General features: G+C 45.2%; 1 protein-coding gene across 19 annotated transcripts in view; it reads right to left on the reverse strand.

The window, feature by feature from the left end:
* Positions 1 to 22,256, reverse strand: part of PXK (PX domain containing serine/threonine kinase like) — a 109,106-nt gene extending 86,850 nt beyond the window's left edge. For 18 of the 19 annotated variants that reach the window (XR_010412380.1, XR_010412377.1, XR_010412376.1 and 15 more), the window contains exon 1: positions 22,041 to 22,256. Coding sequence is in view for 15 of the 19 variants with exons in the window: in XM_045862058.3 (XP_045718014.1) it covers positions 22,041 to 22,142 (102 nt within the window). In the remaining 4 variants the exon portion in view is untranslated. The remainder of the gene's footprint in view (positions 1 to 22,040) is intronic. The other variant, XR_010412381.1, reaches the window with a different exon arrangement.
* Positions 22,257 to 27,380: the final 5,124 nt, after the last annotated feature.

Consider the following 27,380-nt stretch of genomic DNA (forward strand, 5'->3'; position numbering starts at 1 on the left):
ATTTAGAAAACAAAGCCAAATAAGTATTGTTAACCTGGAGACTAGATTTTAAAATAGATCTAGTGCACTATCATTCATTTTCATTCTGTTTATTTAAGAAAGGTTGATAAAGTTCTCATAGCAGGAGTTCCTGCCTCCTTAGGAAAATGTTAAGGATGGTAATTCAACAATATCCACTCAATTATGAGTGAATCAACTGTGTACCTGGCGCTATGCTTAGTTGGGTTCATATGGGGTTATAAAATAAATATTTTAAGACTGATTTGTGTAGTGTGGTAAATCTCTTTTTTTTTTTTTTAAAGATTTTATTTATTTATTTGAGAGAGAGAGAGCACATGAGAGGGGGGGAGGGTCAGAGGGAGAAGCAGACTCCCTGCTGAGCAGGGAGCCCGATGCGGGACTCGATCCCGGGACTCCAGGATCATGACCTGAGCCGAAGGCAGTCGCTTAACCAACTGAGCCACCCAGGCGCCCTAGTGTGGTAAATCTCTTAAGCAATATGCTAATGCAATTATTTCTGAATACATACAGATAAAATGCTAAAAACTTCTGACATTCTTAAATTTGCGGGAGCAATCCTTTAGGTTGGAAATTTTTTTTCCAGGGTTGTCTTACTGGCAAATTTTCTGGGCTGTTACATTCTCAGAGGCAAGCTGAAATTAGCACATATAATTGAGTACTTCAAACAACTACACATCAACAAGCTTTTTTGATGCCTAAAATTGGGGGAAAATGTTAATTCTCAAAAATCACTTCTAGCGTCTATTAGTTCACTATGATTTATGAGAGGAATAACATTAATTTCAAAAATTCCGGTTCAGTGTTGGGCACTTGGTAGGTACTGAATAAACACGGCTGTCTCGCTTTACATACGTTGAGTTTAAAGTTCAGAACTGTGCTTTCCGAAGACGTTGCTACCAGTAGTAAACATCCGCTAAAGCACCCATAACGTTCCAATCCCTGTACTTCTTCCACGCTGCGGTGTAAGTTTGAACAAGAAAGGTACAGTCTGACTCCATTCCTTCCTTCTGTAGACACACAATTTAGATTTTTTTAAAAAACTTGTCTATAAACATGTGACTCTTGATCTCAGGGTCGTGAGTTTAGACCCACACTGAGGGTAGAGTTTACTTAATAAAATTCAGAACTTCCTGAACATATATTTGTGCCAGAATAGGTTATGTCTACACTATTCAGTCAATTGGCAAACATCTTCTCATTGTATTCCTTCATATATGCTCTTCACCCTTTATTCCTCTCCCCTCCCCCCAACTGACAGTAATCATTATGTGTTCTAGTCTTCCATATGCCTCTAGAGTTGTCCCTACTCCAGGATCCCAGCACTATCAGGCTAATAGTCTTGCTAAGGTATTCCTGAAGTCCCTTCACTGATACCCTATAAAGTTGGCTATTATTGATTATGATTATTATATTGTCTTGAAAAAAAATCTTGTCTATAAAATGGCACACAATAATGACTGGGAAAAGCATTTGGCAGAGGGAAGCAGTAACTACAAGATAATACCTGGGTCATGATGTCAGACTGTGATAGCCAAAATGACGTCCTCATTAAAGTTTGTGCCAAGACACTCTTTAAATTTAGGCCAGTGAGGGGCGCCTGGGTGGCTCAGATGGTTAAGCGTCTGCCTTCGGCTCAGGTCATGATCCCGGGGTCCTGGGATCGAGTCCCGCATCGGGCTCCCCACTCTGCAGGGAGCCTGCTTCTCCCTCTGCCTCTCTCTCTCTCTCTCTCATGAATAAATAAATAAAATCTTTAAAAAAAAAAAATTTAGGCCAGTGATTTCCAAAGAGGGTGATTCTGACCCAAATGACATTTAGCAATGTCTGGAGACATCTTTGGTTGTCACAAGGGGTAGGGGAGTGCTACTGGCATCCAGTAGATAGAGGTCAGGGATGATGCTAAACACCTACAGTGCACAGCACAGCCCACCCCCACCCCCCAACAAAGAACTACCTGGCACCGAATGTCATTAGTGCCAAGGTTGAGAAACCCAGGTTCAGGTGCATCGAGAAACCAGTCATCCCAGTCCATGGAGGCTTGGGTTACAGGGTGGTGCTGGGGGTTACCTCTGTCATCATCTGCCCTTGGCCGTAGCCCACTGGTACCTCGTATACAACACCATTTGTAACACACTTGTGTCCACCTAGACTTTGCTTAGTTACAGGGGCCTGAAAGCACCACCCATTGTGTAAAAACACATTAGGACCCATTAAGGCTTCCCTGTGGTCCCCAAGTCCCATCTGCCATCAGGTAACAGATACAGAAAGACACTGGGGAATATAAGGTGATTTCACTTGAAAATATTTTAAGTAAACTCTACCCCCAACCTGGGGCTCAGACTCACAACCCCAAGATCAAGAGTTGCTCTACCGACTGAGCCAGCCAGGCACCCCGGCTCAGAAATATTTTTATTCCAGTTCAATAAGGCAAGTTGGTCCCTAACTATAAAACATTTGAATTTTTTTTAGTTTGCTTGATACCACCTTCCACTTGACCAAAAGGAAATACTTTCACCTCAAATTTGTACAGTAAACACAGCACAGCTGTCCATTGCTGGCAACCGGTGGTAGCTCTTATTAAAACAGAGAGAAGCGTGCCCTAGGGACTAGCAGAAACCCAACATTTGAAGTCAGGCCTCCTCCTCCCGAGCTGCAGTCAGCAGCCCAGGATCCTCCAGCGAACCATTCCCATCTGCCCCACCATCTCTGATGTGCAATGGAAACTGCAGTGTGTATCGAAGAGACGACAAACCAGCAAGGCCCGTCAGGCAACAAAGGGAAAGCTAAGAGCTCTGTAGCGCAGCCTGAGTCACACAGATCTACACCTGCCGCCAAAACCCACCATCTGCCGCCACTTCCCCAAAGGGCCTTCTTCTTGCTCCTCCTCACGCCACCACACCCTTTATCTTGGTGGGGCAGGGTGGCCACCCTGTCAAGCCCTAGTGTTTTGGCTAGTCAGTGTGGTCTGGCGCAGTTCTTCCAACTGGAAAGGCCCCAGGACCACAGAATTTCTGACTTAAGTGAGGTTAGAGAAGAGAAGTGAGCACCAATCCTGTGCCAGGAACTTTGCTAAGCCCTTTACTCAACGTTTCTCTTTCAATGTTCACATTAGCCTAGAGGGTAGATCTCAGCTCAGCTAAATTGAGTGAGCTGTCCAAGGTGGCACGACTAGGAAGCAGCTGAGTGGGAAGTGCAACCCAAGTACCTGATTCCCCAGACCTTCCCACCTGCCACGCATGACTGGCAACCCTCGGGGACCTGGGGCACCCTGAGCTCTTTCTGCAGCCCTGAAAGATGAGAGTCCTCACTAGTTGGTGGAACTCAGGTGGTTCATTTCTAATGACGTTGACCTATTGACTCCAATCCTGGGGGGCGGGGGGCGGGGTTGGGGTTGTCATTTCCACAACTGTTGCTTAATGCTTCCAACACAGGCCATTTTCCAAGTAAGCATCCTCACTAGCATTTTGTTTCCTGAGTTTTCAGAGAGGTATTTAAGATTTCCCTGCACAACAGCTGATATTCAAAAATGCCTTCGGTGATGAAATTGTAGGAAAAACTAAGGAGGAAAACTTATTTTGAATCTGTCTGGCCCCAAATGACATTAATGAGGCTATAAACACAGATCACTTTGGGAGGAAAAGATGTGTTAAAGGAGCTAAAACCAAAACTTAAGCAAACCTTCAAACTAGGTTAACCCACATAATTCTTCTTCCTTCCCTTTTGGCAGAGAGATCAGATTTACTCAGAGACTCAAAGTACAGAGAGATGAGAGCAACTGTTTGGAGATATTTTACCTGTCCATGTTCCCACATCATCAGCTCTAAAGCAGAGGGTGCCAACCCTGCTGCATTCTATAATCACCTAGAGAACTTAAAAAAAAAAAAAAAAGGATACTAATGGTTTGACCCTCCCTCCTGGAGATTCTGATTTAACTTGTCTGGCTGAAACACAGGCATTAGTAGGTCCTAAAAGCTCCCCAGGTGATTCTAATGTGCAGCCAGGGGCAAGAACCACGGTTCTAAACCTCTTGAAAAGGAAACAGCTTTACACTGTAAAAATAAAAACCCTCTCAAGAGAGGAAGGAAACAAATGAGCCAAGCACCCACCAAACCTCACAGCCTCCTCCATCCCTACCCTCACCCCTCCTTGTCGATGGGAACCATTACCCTCATTTTGCAGCTGGGGACAAGGAGTCTCTGAAAGGGCAAATGCCTTGACTAGAAAGTGGTAGCTCCGGGGTAGGAGGCCCGGTCTCCAGCTAGCCACACCACTCTCTTGAGTTCATTCCCAAACCCACTTCCTCCTGGCACTTTCCCTTCATAGGAAGGCCTGCAAAGAACACTGAGCATGCGTGAACTTGCTGGACATCCAACATCATCCTACTTCCCTACTCAGGAACCTTCCAGGGCTCCCACTGGCCACAGAATAAAACCCAACTCCTTAGCCTAGCTTCCATGTTCTGCTATCACCCAACCAAAGTGTTCTAACCCTTCCTTCTCCTCAAACCCTCCTCTCCTCAGTCAGACTCTGTGTATCCTAAACATCCCTTACTGACTCCCCTCTTTCTCTGTTCTAGAGTCAACACCTGGCAAGGTCAGCTGTTTAATCATGTTACTGCTATTTCTGTCCTATGTCTACCTATGTCTGGGGAGAGAAGGGACTCTCTCCAACTGAATTAAGTTCTTCAAGGGCTAGAATCACATATTTCTTTGTATTGCAAACACAGCACCCAGCACAAGGTCAGGCCCGTAGTAGAAGTGCAACAAATACTCATTGTGGGAATTTGTTAACTGACTGCTCGCTCCTTTGGGAAGGAAGAAGCATGTTGCTTTTTCATGTGTACGTACATCTAGGAAAAGTCAAACAGCATGCTCAAGAAAATCTCCATGGGGGTGGGGGCATGGGTGAAATAGGTGAAGGGGATTAAGATGTACAAACTTCCAGTTATGAAATAACTAGGTCACAGGGCACCTGGGTGGCTCAGTCTGTTAAGTGTCTGCCTTCAGCTCAGGTCATGATCCCAGGGTCCTGAGATCGAGCCCTGCATCGGGCTCCCTGCTCCGCGGGGAGTCTACTTCTCTCTCTACCTCTGCTCCTCCACCCCCCTCTCATGCTCTCAGAGTTCTGTGTCAACTCTACTTAAATAATAAAAAATAATTAAAAAAAAAAAGTCTCCATGGATCTTCCAAGCCCTGATTTATCATCCCGTTATAAACTCAATATTCAAACCCCTGGTATCACACAGCACAAGAGCCACAGCTCACGGGTAGTGGGCAACATCACCCTGAAGGACAACAAGGTCTCCGAGGAAATTCTCAGTTGCAGGACTTCTGCTCAGCTCACCAGCAACCTGCCTGGCTGCTTACAATTCTTAATATTTCACCTAGAATTAATGATTACTCCTTACTCTGCTAAATATTCATTACTTGTTGTTGTTTCATTTGCAGATTTTCAGTGCTGAAATGTACCTGTGTTATATTCTCATTGCTGTGCACTCCAATAATGTGCAAAACCTGCCACCAAAGCAATGAAAACATTAGGGTTTTAAAAGGCATTTGAAGGGGGGAGCCTGGGTGGCTCAGTCGGTTAAGTGTTTGCCTTCAGCTTGGGTCATGATCTCTAGGTCCTGGGATCAAGCCTTGCATCAGGCTCCCTGCTCCGTGGGGAGCCGGCTTCTCCCTCTCCCTCGCCCACCCACCATCTGTTTGCGCCAGCACGTTCTCTCTCTCTCAAATAAATAAATAAAATCTTCAAAAAAAAAAGGCATATGAAGAATCACCACTATCTTAACCTAAATTTGGGCAGGTGAGTAAAGCCAACTGAATCTAAACTGAATCATAGAACTGTGTGCTTCACCTTTATGCAAAGCAAGTTCTCCAGTTTCTACTCTGTGTTCCCAGAAGGGGCAAGGAACACATCATAAACGTGCTTTGATGCCTGCAGTGAGGTGCCACCGCCTTACTGAGCATGCTTCTTCCTTCTCCAGGCCTTTTGAAGTCCAAGCTCTCCTCTGCGGGACAGTCTCCTGCCCTGCTGCGGGAGCTGGTCTCCACACCGACTTCAAAGATAGCCAGCCGATGTTTCAGCTAGGAGAAACACTGCAAAGCAGGGCTCAAAAATCCTTTCAGCCGCAGACATGACTAGAGAATGAACGTGGCATTTAAACAGTAGTTACTATGGCATTCTGTAGTACAAGGACCCTTAAATGACGCCAAAGCAAATTATATAATTTGCTAAGATGGGAATCCATCTTACGTCAAAGCAAAGGGGAAAAAACCCTCAAAAATCTCGGGCTCAAATAGTAATTAAAAATGAAATATGACCTCCAATAATCCTCAAATTTCTTGGGCCGACGCCCTAAAAGTGTAGAAACAGACGCAGTGAACATAACCTCCCAGAACCACTATTTAGCTGGCTGGCTAGAAAAGACAGTAAACACACAAACTCCGATCTGGTTGGAAATAATGATGTTTATGGGGACTCTGGTCTCTGAGGGTGGCCAACTCCTCAACCCTCCCGCCCTCAGCTGGTACCAACCTGAGTACCAGCTAGGAAGGAAGTGTTCCTCCTCCTGGGGCCACTTCTCTGCCTACCGCCGTGCTAGGTAGGGCCCCAGAGCCTTCTGGAGGCTGATGTGCTGATCAGCCACACTGTGCGCCCCTCCCCCATGCCACCACAGAAAGTCCCCAGGGGGAGAGGGCCTGGCTTTCCAGTCACAGAGACCCAATTCAAAGCCCAGCTGCCACTTACTAGTTTTGTGACTTAACTCTGCTGAGCCTCTGAGCCTCAGTTTATTATCTGCAAAATCATACCTTTCCAACAGGATGGCAGTAAGTATTAGATGAGATTGTATACTTACCCAGCACCAAGCACAGAGGCCAGCTTTGGAACTTAGTTTTTTTTTCTGCTAAGAAATAGCAAACACAAGGTGTGTACGGGTGAATACACCAGGGCCCTAATCAGCAAGCACATGAGATGGTCACAGCACTATCAGGAGCACCAAGGGAACAACAAAAGGCAGCCATTCCCTTTGAACACAGGAAATAATTTTATCAGTCTCTGACTTCTGACAGCAAACACCATTACTCCAGCTCCTCTTGTCCCAGCTTCTATGCCCACATTTATTTATTTACCTATTTATTTGTTTTTAAGATTTTATTTTTAAAGGGCGCCTGAGTGGCTCAGTCAGTTAAGCACCTTCCTTTGGCTCAGGTCATGATCCCAGGGTCCTAGGATTGAGCCCTGCGTCGGGCTCCCTACTCAGCTTTGAGCCTGCTTCTCCCTCTCCCTCTGCCTGGCGCTCCCCCTGCTTGTGCTCTCTATCTTTCTGTCAAAATAAATAAATAAAATCTCTAAAAAAAAAAAAATTATTTTTAAGTAATCTCTACACCCAACGTGGGGCTCAAACCCACAACCCAAGATCAAGAGTCAATGCTCCACCAACTGAGCCAGCCAGGAACCCCTTCTATATCCACTTTTAAGGAAGCTAAGTAAAAAGCCTCACCCTAAAAAAACCCGGATATCAACAATAAGAGAATGGTTATGTTGTTTATGGTATAATCATGTAGTGGAAGAATACGCAAGCCTTTAGAATGATGTATTAAAAGAATTTTTCATTACACAGGACAATGTGTATGCTGTAATGTCAAATATTCTAAAAGGATAAAAAACAATGATAACATTGATAAGAAGAGGGAACTACAACAAATGTTAACAGCAGTTATCTCTGGGGTGAAATTATGTGTGGTTTAAATTCTCTTAGCTATTTTTTTCATATTTTTTAGGTTATCCTCAATGAGCATATTTTACTTTCCTAACCAGGAAAAACAATTCTTCCAAAAGTTCCTTGGTTTGCTACACACGTAATTTAAAACATTCTACTTTCAAACGAAGAGTCTTGAGTGATAAGGACTGAGATGATCTGAGCTCGGATAAGAGCACAGTACATTATCAATGATAAATGCAAGCTCTCATCTTTTTTCCTTTGGCGAGGGAACTTATAGTCATTTTATGACTCACCAGCACTTTCACTGTGCTGGAGAGATTGAAAAAACAGAAGATGAAGGTCAAACAAATTAATTCTATTAGTATCCGGGGTGGTAAAATATTTGGTGGGAAAGGAGCTTGAAACTATGGGGAAGTCAAGCTAGGGAAGTCCCTAGTGCTTTCAACGGAGTAGAACTGCTCAGCATCACGAAGGATGAGGGAGGGCTGACTGCACATAAATTTACTCTGCCTCTCCTAAAAGAATCCCTGTGTCCTCCTGAGATGCTAGTCCCAATCACAACCATGTCAGTGACTCTACACACCACGCTGCCGTCGACCTCTTCAGAGCTGAAGGTAGTAACCGCTACGTTCGTGGAGCACTTAACTCTTCTGTTCCTCAGCTTATCCCAACTCCCCACAGTGCTTGGAGGTACATGTCACTGTATCTCTTTCACAAGAACCCCACTTCTCAGAGAGGGCAGGTGCTCTAAACAAGGGCACTCAGCTAGGAAGTCAGGAGAATGGACTCCACCCAAGGCCTGTCTGACCCAGGGCACAGCTCTTCCTACCCCCTGCGGCCTGAGACAGGACGCTTACACATCATACACCCCTCATTTTGCTGGAGAGGTCAGCTACACAGGCAGAACCAGTCCCTCAAGTGAGGAAGAGCCCAGAGAGAGTGAGGGGCAGACTGCGGACCACGGGGACCCAGGCCTGGGTAAGAGGAGTAAGAAACAGCCGCAGAGCTCTCGACACACCTCCCGGCCCAGTCTCCTGACTCGGAGACCTCTGCGCTCAGCAAGCTGCCCACTCCTGCACGCTCACAAACTGCGGGTGAATGTCATCTGGCACCACACAGAAGCTGTGTACAAGTGGGAAAGTTCTTTTCTCTTCCCAAGGTTAAATAAGCTCCCCCATGAACATGAGGCAGGTTCTGAAGCAGCAGAGGGGAACATTTTTAGATGAACGTGCCTCAAGTGGACATCAGGCTTCTGGAGTGGCACCCAGCAATGTGAATGGTGGTTAACTTCAGTTGTCCCAGAAGGGAACAGAGTCTTTGACTAGGCTGTTCTGTTTCCACACTATGCTCCTGTTAAAACTCCAACAACAGCTGCACCTCTGTCCTGTGCTTTACTCTGTCAGAAACCATGAAGGCTCTGGGTCTCAATGGTCACAAAGCCCAACTGGCTGCAGGACGGGCAGGTCCCGCTCAGCTCTTCTCACTCGGCTCAGCAGTCTGGAGAGAGTACTGACCTAAGGCTGTGACGTCCACCACAGTGGCCACTGACTGAGAGACTGAAGTTTAAGTTTTATTTAATTTTATTAAATGTAAGTAGTCTAAGTGGCTAACTGTAGCCACTGGCCAGTAGAGTTATAGGTTGTTTGCAGATATAAACATTAGATATTTATGAAAACACGAGCACACTAAACATAGTATGTTATGACTTGCTTTTTTGCCCTCACTTAAAATAAGATGAATCTCTTTCCATATTAGCAACCGCACATCTGGATATTATTGTTCATGTCTGCATCTGGGCTGTCCAGTACAGTAGGCACAAGCAGGATGGAGCTATCATGCACCTGAAATGTGCCTAGTCCCAACTGAGGTATGTTGTAATTGTAAAACGCACACCAGGTTTAAAAACTTTGTATGATGTAAAGAACATAAAACACATTAATAGTTTTTATAGTGATTATCTACTGAAATAATATTCTGGATATATTGGGTTAGGAACAGATTATTTAAATTCATTTCACCTGTTCCTTTTTACTTTTCTAATGTGGCTACGAGAAAACTTAAAATTACATACGTGGTTTGCATTCTATTTCCGTTGGACTGCATTGCTCTAAAGCCTCCGCTGCATGTAATGAACTAAGTCCACCCCTCTGCAGCCAGGATGGGAGGACTGAGAAAATGGCAACCCAAATTAGTGTCTGGTTCTGTGGCTCAGGAGAGGACCCCTAACTCATCCTCGTCCAGGCCTGGGCTTCATGGGGCCATCAAACAGGTCCACTACTCTGCGGGCCCTAATAATAGATCAGGCCAGGGATGGCTCAATGTCCACTGGCCTACAAACCATTCTGCCGCCCCCAGCCCTATGGCCTGGAGCAAGTTACTTACCCTCTCTGCACCTCATTTTCTTCCAATTGAAAAATGGAGATAATAGTGAACTCAATCCAGAGTTGCCACGAGAATCAGGTAAGAATCTAGAAGAGTTCGGGCAATTTCGTTTTTAAAGTTAAATATACGCTTACCATATAACTAAGCAATTCCATTCCTAGGTATTTGCCCAGGAGAAATGAAAGTACGTCCACACAAAGACTGGTACCCAATGCTCACAGAAGCTCTATTCACAATAGCCCCAAAGTGGAAACAACCCAAATGTCAACCAGCTAATGAATGCATAACAAACGGTGAAATACTACTGGGCAATAAAAAGAAACATGCGACAACATGAAAGAATCTCAAAGCTTTATGCTAAGTGAAAGAAGGCAGACACAAACCATTATACCCTATAAGATGCCATTTATATATAACACTCTAGAAAAGGTGAAATGACAGTAACGGAAAGCAGACCAGCAGCTGCCAGGGATCAGAGGAAGGATACTGACTGCAAAGAGGCCTCAAGGAAGTATCTGGAGATGAAAACGTTACAGTGGTTACATGGGGGCCCGAATTTGTCCAACTCAGGAAATGAGGTAAGTAACATAGAGAACTTAGCACAGGGCTGGGCCCTGCCCGTATTAAGTGCTTAAACAATGCTAGCTGTTATCATGGCAAGTGCCACTGCCTCTTCAGTATTGCCTGAACTTTCTAGAACCAAACTCAGACTCACGATCTTCCTGGGAAGACCAGGACTGTTTCTCTAATCATTTCTGGTGCCTTTGTTTCCCTCACGGCCTCTACCTAGCAGACTTCTCTGTTGCATTCCTCCCTCTCTCCAGTCCTTCTCTCCCCTGTGCCACTGACCTGATGTGGCCTTTCTTTTTTTTTTTTTTTTTAACTTACTTGACAGAGAGAGAGAGAGATCACAAGTAGGCAGAGTGGCAGGCAGAGGGAGAGAAAGAAGCAGGCTCTCTGCTGAGCAGAGAGCCCGATGCAGGACTCAATCCCAGGACCCTGGGCTCATGACCTGAGCCAAAAGCAGACACTTAACCGACTAAGCCACCCAGGGACCCCTGATGTGGCCTTTCTAAGCCCACTGCTTCACTACCACTCTGGACTCTCCTTTCCCCTCCCTTCATGATTTTCACGGACCCCTACTCACCACCAGCAAATTAAGTTTCCTAAAATACCACTTCCACATGCTACATATCCGCTTAAGTCCCTCACTGCTATTCAGAAACTTGAGCCTGGCCTCTAAGGGGCCCCACAGCTGGCCCCAATCTCCCTTTCCCATCTTTTACCCCACACCAGAATCCTCCATGACAGATCCTTTTGGAATAAACAAACAAAGGCAGGGCCCACATCTGTCTTGCTCCGATGTGCACCCCAAGTGCCTAGCACAGTGCCAAGAACAAGGGGCATGCTCACAGCAGTATCTGCTGAATGAACTGAAGTCTGCAAATGCAACCTAGCCTCAGAGAACATAGCTAGTCATTCTTTAGTATTTTAAACTGAGATCCTTATGGTGGGTTAGTAACGGTTTAGAATAGGATGAACAACTAGAGTCTCTGGAAGGATTTACGTGTTAAAGGCTACAAGGCTTCCGTTTGTATTTCTACTTTTAAAAAAATACATCAATAAATGAGGAATTCTTAATCACAGGAAACAAACTGAGTGTTGTTGGAGTGGGGGGTGGGGTGGGAGGGATGGGGTGACTGGGTGATAGATACTGGGGAGGGTATGTGCTCTGGTAAGCACTGTGAATTGTGCAAGACTGTTGAATCTCAGATCTGTACCTCTGAAACAAATAATGCAATATATGTTAAGAAAAAAAAAAAGAAGAAGAAGGTAGCGGGAGGGGAAGAATGAAGCGGGGGAAATCGGAGGGGTAGACGAACCATGAGAGACGATGGACTCTGAAAAACAAACAGGGTTCTAGAGGGGAGGGGGGTGGGAGGATGGGTTAGCCTGGTGGTGGGTATTGAGGAGGGCACATTCTGCATGGAGCACTGGGTGTTATGCACAAACAATGAATCATGGAACACTTCATCTAGAACTAATGATGTAATGTATGGGGATAAAAAAATAAATAAATAAATAAATAAATACATCAATAAAACAATTATTTAAATATTTTCTCCGGGGTGCCTGGGTGGCTCAATTGGTTAAGCATTTGCCTTCAGCTCAGTCATGATCCCAGAGTCCTAGGATCGAGTCCCACATCAGGCTCCCTGCTCAGCGGGAAGCCTGCTTCTCCCTCTTCCTGCCGCTCCCCCTGCTTGTGCGCGCTCTGACAACTAAATAAAATCTTTAAAATATATATATAAATTTTCTCCCTTTAACCCAGAACAGACTAAGAGCCTCCAAGTGAACACACAAGAAACATGGGGCCAGTCATAGAAATCAGATGAGTGTGTTCATGGTTTATTTGGTTTATCATGGTTTGGGCCACTACGTAGCTTTTTAATTGATTTTGCTCTGAGTCATACATGGTTTCATTTACACCCATTAATGTACCATGACTAAAGATAGGCTTTATTAGGAATGCCAATGGTAAAATATGAGTTAAGTGAGAAGTTCGTGAGAAATACAAGAAGTGAGAACTATCATAAAATTGGTAATTCTGCAAATTGTCTGAAGACGCTCATTATCAGTGCTGTAAGCTGTATTCACCTTATCACAATTCTCACTGCCTCTCATATTTCAAAAAACAGTGTAATTCAGATCCCAAACATTAATATAATTTTTAATAATGTACTAATCTGAATAAAATATTTTTTTAATTCAAAATCACTTCCAGAGGGTTTTGGGTTTTTTTACAATTCAGAAGTACTATGAAAGGAGTTTGCAAGTTCAAGCCTGGGGAGTGCTGATCTAGAAGCTGTTCTCTGAGAGGCTGTTCAGCCCAAAGCCCCAGGAAGGACCTGGGTGGCTGGAGCCACTCCCACTGCCCCTCTTGGCTCCCAGGCGGGCTGGCACTCTCAACACCTTACTTCACCCTTAGTTTATACGTCTGCCACCTCTACTGGGATATAAGCTCCTTGCTTCATTCGTCTTTTAATCTTAATACACGGCCCAGTGCCCAGCTCACAGGAGACTCCTCAGGTGCTTGCTAAGGTTCCCAACACCATAGAGGCTGCTTTCGGATAAGGAAGAAGTTCTGTGCTTCAGAGTGAAAGGCACCCAAACTTGGTGTCTGTGCCCACAGCCTGCCTACTGGTGCGTGGCACTTAAGGGAAAGGAACTCAGCAGGGCTCTCCGGAATAGAAGAGCATTTCTCAGGAAGCAGCGTTCTGAAGATGTCAGCTGCCCCCCAGCCCACCCCCTCACAAATGTCAGTTGGCATGGTCTACTTGTCAGGGGAAAGAACAAAGCAGAGGGCTTTCTATTTTACTTTCTCACCCCACTGCTGGAGGTCAAATGTGCCTACACCAATGTTGGTGACGAACAAAAGCTGGGATGTGAAGAGCTGAAACGGGCATTTGCCAGGGGCCCGCCTCCCTTCAGGCCTGGCCTCTGGGAGCCCATCTGCCAGTTCAGTGGCCGGCCCCGGGGACTCCGTGCTGCAGCCCCCAGGCCTGGCTATCAAAACAGGTTCCTTCAGAGCGAAAGAGAAAAAGGCGGCAGGGGAGTTGCTCTTTGACATGTCACTGGTCTCTTTTTTGCCATTTGTTAGCAAAGCAGTCACGGCTGACAGTGAGACAAACTTTTAAATAAACAATCTCCTTTTTCCGCTGAGCATACCTGAGTGCCCAGCAAGTACTAGTACCTAAAAACTTACTAGTGTTCTGGCAAATACAGAGGTAATACACTACATCAAAACAGCTGATACTTACGTGTTGAGCTCTGGTTAGAATGTTCCATGTGTGAGCTCGGTTAATCCTCACAGCAGCACTAACATACTCTTACCATCCACACTTTACAAAGAAACGGGCTGGAGAGATTAAACCATTTGTCCAATGTCACTAAGGTATTGTCCCTCTGTTCCTGCCTTACACTTTCACATGTGTGGGAGGGAGAGATTATTAAATAGAAAACAAAGTGGTAAGAAATAACAGGTATGGGGGCACCTGGTTGGCACAGTCAGTTAAGCATCGACTCTTGGTTTCGGCTCAGGTCATGATCTCAGGGTCATGAGATCGAGCCCTGCGTCAGGCTCCACGCTCAGCACTGGGTCTGCTTGAGATTCTCTCTCCCTCTGCCCCTCCCCTGACCCCCCGCATGTGCGCACTCTCTCTCTCTCTAAAATAAATAAATAAATATTTAAAAAAAAAGAAGAAGAAGAAAGAACAGGTATGTACGTTTGGAACCAATAAAGCTGAATGGGAATTTCAGAGGAAGGAAAAGCATATCCAGCTTCATGGGGCGCCTGGGTGGCTCAGTCAGTTAAGCGCCTGCCTTCGGCTCAGGTCATGATCTCCAGGTCCTGGGATCGAGCCCCACGTTGGGCTCCCTGCTCAGCAGGGAGTCTGCTTTTCCCTCTGCCTGCAGCTCCCCTTGCTTGTGCTCTCTCTGTCTCTCTCGAATAAATAAAATCCTTAAAAAAAAATTTTTTTTTTTAAATAAAGAAAAGCAAATGCAGCTTGGTAAAGTGGTTGTCCACAGGAAGGATTCCGAGTTGCAGCTCAGATAACTGTAATCATACAACAAATCCACTTACACAACAAACATTTATTGAATGCTTACTATCTATACTGTATACGCTAGAGAATGAGCTAGTTTGAAATGGAATCAAAGTAACAATACATAGACAGGAAGGGCTGGATTTGCGGTGGGGGGACTTCAAAGAGAAAGACACGGACAGAGGCAGAACAAGCTGCCCATATGCCCCTTAGCATTTAAGGAGTGGGAAGGGACAGAGGTGTGTCCTGCTTGCTCAGACGCTCAGCAGCCTCAGAGCTCCTGGAGTCGGGCCTGCTCACCACCGCATCCCCAGCACCGACCACAGTGCCCGTCGGAGCTCGAGAAGCAGCATGGAGTGAAGAACGGAGGAAGGCTGTTACAGAGTGTGGTATCTACAAGGTCACACGCAGCGATGCCTAGAGCACGGCAATGTGTCAGCCAGCCCTCCCCTGTGCTCTAGTGGGACGGTGAGAGCGGTCATGCCCGCCAGGCTAGCGGTGTGGTGTGAGCAGGCCCGCTTCAGGCTCCATTTCCCTCTGCAGGACTGAAGTGCACCGCATCCCTGCCCACCAGTCACCTGTCACCTGGGCAAAGGGCAGGCTCTAAGGAAGGCCTGCAGAACAACACTACTTTCCCTTTCCACCTCCGAATGGTTCCAGCATTTTAGACCCAGGTTTGTCCCATACCAACACTCTATTCACTGCCTCCTCCCTTTACCCCAAAACAGCCTCGACTGAACTGAGGAGAAATGACCAGTTTCTGAGGAGCCACACCAAAGAAATGCGGGCAGCCTTGTTGAGATGTCATAAACAGAGAGCTGGCCAGGGCGCAAACACCCTGCTCTCCAGCACAGAGCCCTCTGCCCTCCCACTGGGCTCCTCTAATAAGTCATCTTGGCACCTACAGCTCAATGCGCTTGGCAAGGTGCAACCCAGAGTAACTCTTTCATACCAACAAGACAGAATTCATCTATTGTTCCAAATCCACGGCTTCCTGAAAGCAGGGTTCACATGGCAGCAAGGTGAACTGTTTAGATGCATGCTTCTTCTCCAAGTTTGCAGTCTGAAAAACCTTCAGCAGTGATTCTTACCCTAAGATTCACTGCCTAAGAGCAGGCTTCAGGCCGGGGAGGTTCTGGGAGGTTATCTAAACATGTGTATGAGCATTTATGGAGAACCTGTCTCTCTGATAAGATTGTGAAAGGAGGTAAATCCAGAGAGGTAAAGAACTTGTGCTAAGAGTATGTCCTGAGTTTAGCATATTGCAATGTTATAAACTTCCCAGGGTGATGGCTAAACAGTATGGGGCTTCCTTTCAGGGTAATGAAAATGTTTTAAAATTGATTATGATAAATAAATTAATCTTAAAAAGGTGGGGGGGGGGGCTGAGTGGCTCAGTCAGTTAAGCAGCCAGCTCCTGAGTCAGGCTCAGGTCATGATCTCAGGGTCCTGGGATTGAGCCCCAGGTTAGGCTCTGGGCTGAGCGGGGAGTCTGCTTGAGGATTCTCTCTCCCTCTCCTGCTGCCCTTCCCCCCCTGCTCTTTCTCTCTCTCTCTCTCTAAAATAAATACATAAAATTTTAAAACTGATTATGGAGATAGGTACACAACTCTGTGAATATATTTATACTGACTTGTTTAGTCAATGGGTAAATTGTACAGTATGTGAATTATATATAAAGCTGTTACTAAAAAAAAAAAATTTCTAGAAGACTCCTCTTGCAATGGGTTCCCCAAACTAATATTATACTAATAGGAATACCTTCTTAACCACCAAAAAATAACTACTCAATTATTTGAAGACAACAGTAAAAATGTACTCTTGGTAAGCAGGAGAAAGTACCTGACAGTTTGATCTTCAGCTGGAAATGAACAGACTCACCCCAAATTTGGTAGTCAGCAAGATCAGCTGGAGACTAAATGGTCAATTCTTCCCCTCCAGAGGTCCACGTATTTACCCCAGATAAAGTGCTTGTCCCTTAGTCCTTAGTCAAAATTTTCAAAGTGAAAATGAAGGGCTCTGTCATCTCCTCCGATGACAGTCATACCTTAATTTCCCCTACTATGTGCACCTTACTTGTAAAAGAAGTCACTGACAAGGATGACTTCCAATATCAGGGGAAAAACAACGGAAAAAAACTATTACTCTCTCTTCTACAACACCCGCAAGCACTCAAGCACTTCTGAGTTCTAAAACAATATTCGAGTTCAGCTCTCCTGTTTTCAGGATGCCAAAAGCTGGGACATAAAGGAGCCTCATTTCATGTGAAGCCACTTAGAAACCTCCAGCAGCTTGAAAAGGAACCACTACCTGCCTCAGTAGAAAACAGGTTTGTTCTAGTTGGCCCAAATGAACCCACTTAGACCACCAATCAACAATCCATATTTTGAACAATCTTATTAAGATCACAAATATATGGAAGCTGTGTACACATAGGTGAATATTTACGATATTCCCCTAGGGAGCAAAACACATAAGATCTTTTCTCCTAAAATAAACTTCAGCCCCAGAATCCCATGTTTCTTCCAAGTAACTATAGCCAGCTTCTTATTTGTATTCCTACTACAAGAAATCTTCCTAGTGGGATAATCCTCAAAAGAGGTGATAAATGAGGATTAAGAATCACCAGCCCCTAGGGGCACCTGGGTGGCTCACTCGGTTGAGCATCTAATTCTTGATTTCGGCTAAAGTCATAATCTCGGGGTTGTGAGATCAGGCTGTGTGCTGGGTGTGAAGCCTGCTTAAGGTTCTCTCTCTCTCTGCCTCTACCCCTCCCCACTTGCACGCTCTTTTTCTCAAAAAAAAAATCACCAGCCCCTAAATCAGTCTGCAAAAAAATTGACTTCAATAGGTACAGTTTACTTACAATCTCTATATTACTAATTACCATTATCTAAAACGTTCCAACTCAGACTTTTGTAACTGCATCCATTACAGGTTTCAAAAACAAGTGGGGAAAAATACGTAAGTAGAAGACAAGTGATAAGATTTCAAGAAAACTTGGGGTGCTAGGTGCTCAGTTGGTTAAGCATCTGCCTTCGACTGAGGTCCTGATCCCAGGGTCCTGGGATCAAGCCCCGCATCGGGCTCCCTGATCAGTGGGGAGCCTACTTCTCCCTCTGTGTGTGCTCTCTCATCTCTCTCTCAAATAAATAAATAAAATCTTTAAAAAAAGCAGATTTCAAGAAAACTTATTATCTTATTATAAAATGAGGAACTATCATTTGGTCTGCATTTGCCTATGCAAATATCTTCAAGGAATTTTCTAAAGTAGTCAGTATAACCTGGAATTCTAAAGAAACTTCCAAATAGCATCCCAAAAGGAAGCCCAGATAGATCCTGATATTGAGCACTGGGTTGCCTAAAATGTCAGGCCCTGAAGGCAATGAGGTCTGCTAATTTGACATCACATTTGAATAGGTATTCTGATGATATATGAATAGAGTTTAAAAGACTATATAAAAAAGGCCACTGATTAAAAAGCTGAGGCTCAATAATCCAAGCCACAAAAGGAACTTCAAAACCACCTGTGTTATGACAGGTAAAGACTCTGACTTGTCAACACCTTGGGAAATGGAAGATCTCAGAATCCCATAGAACAAAAGCTCAATGAAAGCAGGTGCTATCTAGCAGACCACCAGATCTCCAGCATGTGTCTGGCACACAGTAGGTACACAACACATTTTTCTCGAATTAATGAGTACTGTTGAATAAATAAACTGTGCAGGAATACAGTTTCCAAAAATCAAAGGTCAAAGAGAGACCCATTTTCAGTAAAGATCTCAACATGTAATATTATCTTTCCCAGATTTAAAAAATGTTGTTATGCCTCAAATATCACTAAAATTATCTTTTGTTTCTCAAGAACAAAATGCACCAAATGCAGAGTAAATGGGCCTTGATTCAGATGAACCTCACAGAAGAGTATTTTAAAAGGAGAAAACCGAGATGAAGTGTTAGCACACTACAGCACACTGACCAGCAAAAATCTGATACGCATATTTGATAACAACCCTCTCCCAAACTGTCGGTTTCCTCTGGTTTCTATTTCAGCTAGGTAAGCATTTTTTCAGTCTATCGATTTTTAGAAGTTTTCCCTTTCACATCGCCAAGAACGTCCATATTTCCCTTGTTTTCTCTTCGTTCCCCCCAAACTTTCCCACAATTCACCTGTACGGCTTTTTATTCAAATTCCTTTTGTTTGGAAAATCCTTCCCTTTCCTCCCACCCCAGGCTGAAAGCATCCTCCCTAACTATGGTCCCTTCTGATTTTATGGAAGTTTCATTTCCTTGCAGCAGAGGCCTGGTGTATTTCCTGAAGCCAAATTCATTGTGCTCCATAAAAGTGAAAATAAAATCATTCAGACCACAGTCAGGAACAGAATCATCTACCAATCTGTGCCCTCTCTGCCAGTTTCTCATCTAAATATGCCTTTCTGGTGGTGACCTCGTGTTCCCTTCATCCTGGCACCTGTATTTTCCAACCCACAGAATTTCCCCCCCTCCAAGTCCCTAAATTTTAAATCCTATGTAACCTAAAATTTTCTGCTGTAAATTCTGTTTCCCAAAGCTAAACAACCTTGATAAGGGGAAGGAACTCTGGATAGAAATTAGCTATTTTCGATAATCACACTTTACCCTGTTTAACGCTTTGGAAGTTATTTCACCAGGGAGTGAATAGATGGAAGAAGAAAGAAATGCCCTTTACGAATACTTCATAAAGACTAGTTCATTTGATCTTTGTAACAACCTTGGAAGGCAGGCAGAGCAGGCTTTTATTACCCTCTTTACAACATAAAACTACACATCAAAAAGTTAACCTCTTTGTGACTTGCCCAACCAACGTCACAGACTAGCAAGTGTCTGCCCAAAACTGTATTAATGTCTTGCCTCTTCCAACTCAAAGGCTGTCTACTATATACTCTCTCTGTATGTTTCTATCCTACAGCCAAGGAGCTCAGTATTTCAGAGGGAGGACTGCCCTCTGACTTTTGGGACACCATTTCCCTTCGGCTAACAAGTAGAAAAGCCACCTTCAGTTTTCCCAATAGAAAACAATGCTCTTTTCTTCCATTTGCCACCATTAACAACTACTTCTTTCCAAAATAATTTCCAACAGTTCCTGTTTTAAAGGGACTTACTCATAAGGGGCTAATAATCCAGAAAGTCTGCATCAGCATATGATTTTCTCAATAAAGTTCAGGGCTGATGCAACATTTCCCAGTCTCCAATTCTACAGCTAAAATGACAAGAACATAGAACAGTCAAAAATTGCGCAAGACAATGCTACAGTGTTTTTTACTCATTCACATCTGCCTCTATGGGTCTCCTGTGAGTCACTGTCTTTTGTGATCAGTCATCATTATAGGGACTCCCATTCTCTACTCTAAATTATGTTATTTCTTAAAGAAAAGCTCTGCAGTAAAAATAGAATCCTATTACATCTTTCACTACCTTGCTGAAGCGCTGACCCCCTTAACTTAGCACCTCAGATGCCACGTTGTTCCAATTCTCACCACTACTGTTTTACACAAACAAAAAAGAGGCAAAGTAAGGTTGCAATTTATTTGTTTATATTCATTCAACAAACACATATGAAATCCTATCAGACACCAGGGACTGGGACCCAAAATTAAGCACCTGTCCTCCTCTCATAACCTGGGGGAGAGGAAAACTAAAGAAATAATTTCAGAATAAACTGATCTAGGTTAAGGTGGAAGTGAGCATGGACTTGGGGCAGTGGCCATCATGGAATGCTTCCTTCATAAACTGATCTAGGTTAAGGTGGAAGTGAGCACAGGGCATGGGGCAGTGGCCATCATGGAATGCTTCCTGGAAGAAGTGATCTGTGAGCATTTATAAGCATCTCTCTACCTTCAGCAAAAAATAAACCTAAAAGACTCAACCCCTCTCCCCCCGAATTTGCCAAAAGTCAAGTCAAAAATCTAGTTTAATAGCAGAATTTATTCTTGAACACCTGCCCTAAATTTCAACCTTTAACCCATACTCCCATAGGTATACATTACAGAGGGTAAAGATTCTGTCCAACACAGTGCCTTCTCCCAAGTCTGTAAAACAGGATTAAAGATAAACGAAAACATAAAATACATTTTTAAAAAATATAATCATTTTCCTAACTGGAAATGAACACTTTGAACAATCCAAACCCTACAAGGCACGGCTGTCGGAAGAGGAAACTGAGGTTCAAAAAAGTCCCACTTTAATACAACAGAATAAAAGATCTCTTTGAAGTCACCAGAACAGCTTGAACAAAAAGAGAAACAGAAGGCTATTGTGGGGCTTTAGCCTCCAGATGATGAACCCTAAACACACTGCAATGGTAAACAAACAAGCCTCTGAGCCAAAATCTGATTTGGTGACCTGACAAAACATTACAATTTAAGGAATCTCTCTCTCCCCATTCATTATTTCCCAAAGTCCCCCTGGCTGGCAGCTCCTGTTTTTCTGCTGGTTCCTAGGTTTATTGCTTGTAAATTACAATGCACAGTATGCTTTTCAAAAAAAAAAAGGTACAGGCAAATGAAAACAACCTTGGTTTTAAAGACCCATAAAAGACAGTATAGGTAACAGAAATGAATTCTGCCTGTGTTTACTATGAGGACCTATTACTCTTTTATGCTACTCCAGTGGATTTTAAACTCAAATGAATGCTACCACTGCCCACTAAAGAACAGGTTAGAGGAGGGAAGGAGCACACTCACATACCTGCCTCAGCAGGACCCCAGACTGCCTCCCTCACCATTTCCCTGCGCCTAGGCCAAGCAGCTGCCCAGCAACTGGGGCTGCAGACCCCAGCCGCTTACACTCTGCCATCCCAACAAGTAGGCTCTAAAGTCACACTTCCATTTGGCCCGGCACATCCACATCGCCGCCACTCAGGTCCCCAGCGGAAGGGAGTAAAACTCAGCGGCCCCAAAGAGAAGGCTGGCGGCGGGCAGAAGCGGAGGAGAGGGTCCCAAGCGCTCCCTTTACTCCGCCTGGCCAAGGTGGGCCCGGGAATCCAACACCCCCTACAACTCGGAGCCGCACCGCCGAGCCCCTCCTCCAGCTTGGCCCACGGGGCTGCGATCCCCACCCCCGGCCCTTGCAGACCTGAGTTCACCTGGGCCCCGGGGCCCCTGTCCCAGAGCCACGGCCACCGCACTACCCTCCCGGCCTGGGCCGCCGACCCCCGGCCCCGCTCCCCGCCCCGGCGACCCAGCCCGGCCAGCGCCGGGCCGCCCGAAGCCCTCTCGCGGCCCGGGGCCGCCCCGCGCCGCCCGCCCAAGCGGCGGGCCGCGCACCGTGTGGGACTGCAGGCTCTGGCTCGCCTCGATGGCTGCTGTCAGCGGCACCGTGTCGTCCAGCAGCACCTTGCCGGCCGGCGGCTTCTCCATGAAGGCCATCCCCGGACGCCCGTCCGCCACCGCCTCGACACCAGGGGCAGGAACCCGGGGCGCCGACTCCCGCCGCCGCCCGGCTCCGCCGCCGCCGCCGCCGCTGTCAACACGCGCCGCCCCACACGCCGCCGCCACCCGCCGCGCCCGCAGGGTCCTAGCGCCGGCTTCCCCGCCGCCGTCGCTGTCAATACTGGCCGCCCTTCCCGCTGCCGCCTCCCGCGGGGTCCTAGCGCCACACTGCCGCGTTCGCCGCTGCCCCGGACCCGCGTTTCCAAGCTCCTCGCAGCCGCCCGCAGGCCCGGTACCCTCAGCATCCAGCCTCAGACCCGGGACATTGCACCCTAAGCCACCACGTCCAGAGAGCCTCAGATCCGAAGACATGGCGTCCTGAGCCCTGCGATCCAGGAACCCTCAGGCCTAAAGATTACCAAACCAAGCCTTGCGATGTTGGGCTTTTCACTTTCGGCCGGGACTGCCAGACTTGAGACTTTTACAGCTGGACCTTTCCCACCCAGGCCTCCCGGGCCCAAGGACCCTAAGACCCAGAAAAGGGACCTTCAAGATGAGACCCTCAGTCCGACCCCTGCAGACCCAGAAACTTTCTAAAACCAGCCCGTAAGATTCAGGTTTTTCTGAACCCTTAATCCTGGCTTTTCAGACCCAAGAATCTAAGAGCTGGGTCCTCAGAATTGAACCCCACAGCTGGAGCCTTTGGACTCCAGGACCCTCAGACCCAAGCTCTTGGAACTGGGGATCCTAAAAACTGGGCCTCAGTCCAGGACTCCAACCTCCACCCTTGGCCCCAGCCACAAGGCCTTGTCAAAAAGAAAACCATTGGGGCGCCTGGGTGGCTCAGTCCTTAAGCGACTGCCTTCGGCTCAGGTCCTGATGCCGGATCGAGCCCGGCATCGGGCTCCCTGCTCGGCGGGAAGCCTGCTTCTCCCTCTCCCACTCCCCCTGCTTGTGTTCCCTCTCTCGCTGTGTCTCTCTCTGTCAAATAAATAAAATCTTTAAAAAATAAAATAAATTAAAAAAAAAAAAAAAAAAGAAAATCATAGACCCAAAATGGAGTCACTTATCCTATGTTACATCGCCAAACCAGGGCTTACAACGAACCTAACTATGGTTTCAACCTCCCCCAGAAATGTAGTTTTAACCGTCAGTCAGGAATATTCAGTGAGGTAATCTGACACGCAGACTATCCATCCCTCCTCCCCCGCCAAAGGAAGATGAGGTAATTTGCATGGTAAGACCCCCTGCTCTTTCCCCTAAGGGAAAGTGACCTTGCCTGAAATAATCCTTTCTTTTGCTAGTAACTTCCTTGCCCCACCCTCCTTCCTATAAAAACCTCCCTTTTTGTACAGTTCCTTAGAGCTCCTTTCTACTTGCTAGATGGGTTGCTACCTGAATTACGAATCACTTAATAATGCCTGTTAGATCTTCAAATTTACTTGGCTGAATTCTTTTAACAGCCTTCACCCCAAGAACCCTCAACTAAGATCCTGCAGACTTGGGGTCTTCAGTCCCACTGTACTGGCTCCAAGAACCTCAAACCCAGAGGTTTGAAATAACTTCCCAGCTCCACATTTGCCCCCCCAGTCTTTCTGAAACCAAGGTCACAATTCTGGCACTCCCCCTGCCACCCAGTTCTCTCCACCCCACCACACCCCTGCAATCCCACCCACACTGCTCTTTCCAAGGGCTGCATCCCAAGACAGTGGAGTTAGACTTTGAATCAGATGACCAGGATCTCTGGGGCTCTGGTATTTACCAGCTGTATGACCTTGAATAAGTTACCCAACCTCTCTAAGCCCCAGCTCCCTATCTGCGAAATAGAGATACTACTACCTGTTTGGAAAGGTTAGGATGTGGAATGCAGTAGGACAGGAAGGGGCTTGGTACATTTTGCTCAATAATATTAGTTAACTTCCTTCCCCTACAATTCACAGAATGGAGAGTTTCTAACTCTTAAATTTGTCTCCCCTAAATTTCTACACATTTCAGACAAGAGAGTAAAGTTTCTTGGGAACAACCCCCACCCCCCCCCGACCCATGCCACCACCACTATTAGACATGATGCAAAGGCCTAGACAGTATCTAAAGAATACCCTCTCTAGGGGTACCTGGGTGGCTCAGTCGTTAAGCGTCTGCCTTCGGCTCAGGTCATGATCCCGGGGTCCTGGGATCGAGTCCCGCATCGGGCTCCCTGCTCCGTGGGAAGCCTGCTTCTCCCTCTCCCACTCCCCGTGCTTGTGTTCCTTCTCTGTCAAATAAATAAAAAATAAAAAAAAAATTTTTTAAGATTTTATTTATTTATTTGACAGAGAGAGAGAGAGAGAGCGACAGCAGGAACACAAGCAGGGGGAGTGGGAGAGGGAGAAGCAGGCTTCCACGGAGCAGGGAGCCCGATGCGGGGCTTGATCCCAGGACCCCGGGATCATGACCTGAGCCGAAGGCAGATGCTTAATGACTGAACCACCCAGGTGCCCCAATAAAATCCTTAAAAAAAAAAAAAAAAAAAGAATACCCTCTCCAAATCTTGAGTTTATAGCAATTGTTGAGCGAGTAGCCACGACAGACTGACATGTGAAAAAGGAAACAAGGAACTTCATGATTCAGTCCTATAATCAGAATTCTTCCTGCATTCCATTTTTTGTCTCCACATGTTTAAAAGCAGCAGTCTATTAAAATGCAACCATATATCATTTAGGGATGATTCAACTTCTTACTTCTTTTTTTGTTTTTATTTTTTATTTTCATTTTTTTGAGGGGGAGGGGCAGGAACAGAGGGAGAAGAAGAGAGAGAATCTTAAGCAGGCTCCACGCCCAGCGCAAAACCTGCAATGGGGCCCAGTCTAACAAACCTGAGATCGTGACCTGAGCCAAAATCAAGAGTCAGATGCTCAACCAACCGAGCCACCCAGAGCTTTTTACTTCCATTTCTTTAAAGTAAATGGATTATTTCATTGCCAGAATCACAGAAACCAAAATTCTGCTTTAATCATTATTCCTGTCATGATGTGGACTGACCAAGATAAGGGTCTTCTCAAATACTGCTGCTGGTGGGAGTATAAATTGGTCCACCTTTCTGAAAGGCATTTATTCATTCAACAATAATTTACAGAGTACTTACCATGTAATAGGTACTTTACCTGGTGCTAGGATCTGAGATTTGACAATACATATCAAGGGCTTTGAAAATGTTCTCACCCATCATCAAGGGTGATCCTTATCAAAGGATATTTAATGATGTTGGGAAATGCTCTTGATGTAATAGTGAGTGAAAAAAAAGCAATATATGCATTTGTATGATCCCAAGTTTTAAAAATGTTTATATAGAAAAACAAGGGAAAACACCAAAATATTAATTGAGGGTCTCTAGGAAGGACTGCCTTCCATTTTTATGCTTTTCTGTATTTTCCAAAATGTCTCTAATGAAGATATTTTACTTGTATGATTATGAAAAAATAACATGTAATCGAGTGCAAAATTTGTAAAATAACAACCTTATCTAAGTTTTCCTCACTGGGGAAAAGAAACTGAAAGCAAGAAATCAGATATATGATGGAATGAAGCCAGAGACTAACTCTCAATCAGACTTTCCCTTTCTCTGGAAATTCTTGCCTGAAGTAAGCCCCTCAGAATAAATGCTACGGTGAGCCTTATAATTTCATTTTCTTTTTTTTTTTTAAGATTTTATTTATTTATTCATTTGGCAGAGAGAGACACAGCGAGAGAGGGAACACAAGCAGGGGGAGTGTGAGAGGGAGAAGCAGGCTTCCCGCAGAGCAGGGAGCCCAATTCGGGGCTCGATCCCAAGACCCTGGGATTTGCTATCATGTCACAGAGGAATTTTGCCCAGGGTTTATAAGAAGGTCATATACAACTAAAAGCCACCCTAGAAATTGATTGTGGCCTAGAAATTGACTGTTAGTGGGGCCTATTAATCCTGTTCTATTTATATAGTGTCAACATCATTCTTGGGTTCTTTTAGGATTTTGAACTTAAATGGTTTCTTGGAGTTGATTTTACTTCAACCCAACATTTCTCTGAAGATGTTGAGAATTCTTATCTCTGCTGTGTTTGTAATCCAAATGAAGGCAAGCCAAGAACAAAGAAAGTGAAACATTTGGGACCCCAGAGATACTGAAGTGCAACCTAAGAGTAACTTCACAGCACTCCCAGTCTGCTCAGATAGAGCCAGTTAATAAATTATGCCAACACATGAGGCATTCAGAGGGGCACAGCTGCTCAGAGTGACAGTCAACCCTTGCTAGAGTTATGTTTTAATATAAAAACTTAATAGATATAATTTAATAACAATTTTCTTTGGGAGTAAATTGGTCTCTGAATCATACTCAAAGAAGATAAAAGAAAAATGACTAATAATTCAGCACCAAATGAAGACCTGTGGTTACCTAAGAGGTACCAGTGTGCATGTAGCAATTTCTTCTTTTTCTAGATGAATACGCAAATCAGGTCCACCAGATGAATGGAGGCTGTGGTGAGGCTTTCTTCCTGCCGCTACTCAAGATTTGCTGCTCAGAATAAATGAGCGGCATCTCACCAGTATGGAAATGTTTCTAATAGAATATAAAAATCTGTTAAGCAATTTTCCAGTACATTAGGCTGAAATTGCTTAAGATGGGTCTTTCTGTAGCAATCAAACATGACATAAATTGCAGTCTTAGAATGCCCCTATGTGGAAAGTGCTAGTACAATTTGGCCTGCTATTTTAGTCAGTACTTTTGTACTCACTTCCACCTGTGACCTAGTACAATCAAGGCTTCCTCTCAACTATCCCAGAGAGAAGTTCCTAATTTGAGGGTCACCCCTGCTTTCATCAGAAGAGCCACATTCTTTTTGGCATCTCTTACAGGGCTCAACATGAAAACAACCATCAGCCAGTTTCCCTTAGAGCCAGCTTTCACAAAGCAAGAGTGGCTGCAGCATCTCTGAGTAAAAGTAAGAAGTTACCATTGACAGAGAAGTATCCCTTCTTGCCTACTTCTCTAGTCCAACCTTTTATTGATTTATGGAGATCAAAGAAGACCATGGCACTCAGGGACCATTTAAAAAATGAAAATGCTCATATTGAGAAGCTACTTTTGAATTACACAGTATCAGTGACCAGCCAGGCCTGGCTGGTCCCCACCATACTTGGCCTACACATAACTTGTCACCTTTAGAATAACCCTTTTGGTAATTCTGCTCTAAAGACAAGTAATCACTGAGAAAAAGGGT

This window comes from Mirounga angustirostris, unplaced genomic scaffold (genome assembly GCF_029215605.1).
Source record: "Mirounga angustirostris isolate CCGP_5_RB_7025 unplaced genomic scaffold, mMirAng1.0.hap1 SCAF_1, whole genome shotgun sequence".
In the NCBI taxonomy this organism is placed as follows: Eukaryota; Metazoa; Chordata; class Mammalia; order Carnivora; family Phocidae; genus Mirounga; species Mirounga angustirostris.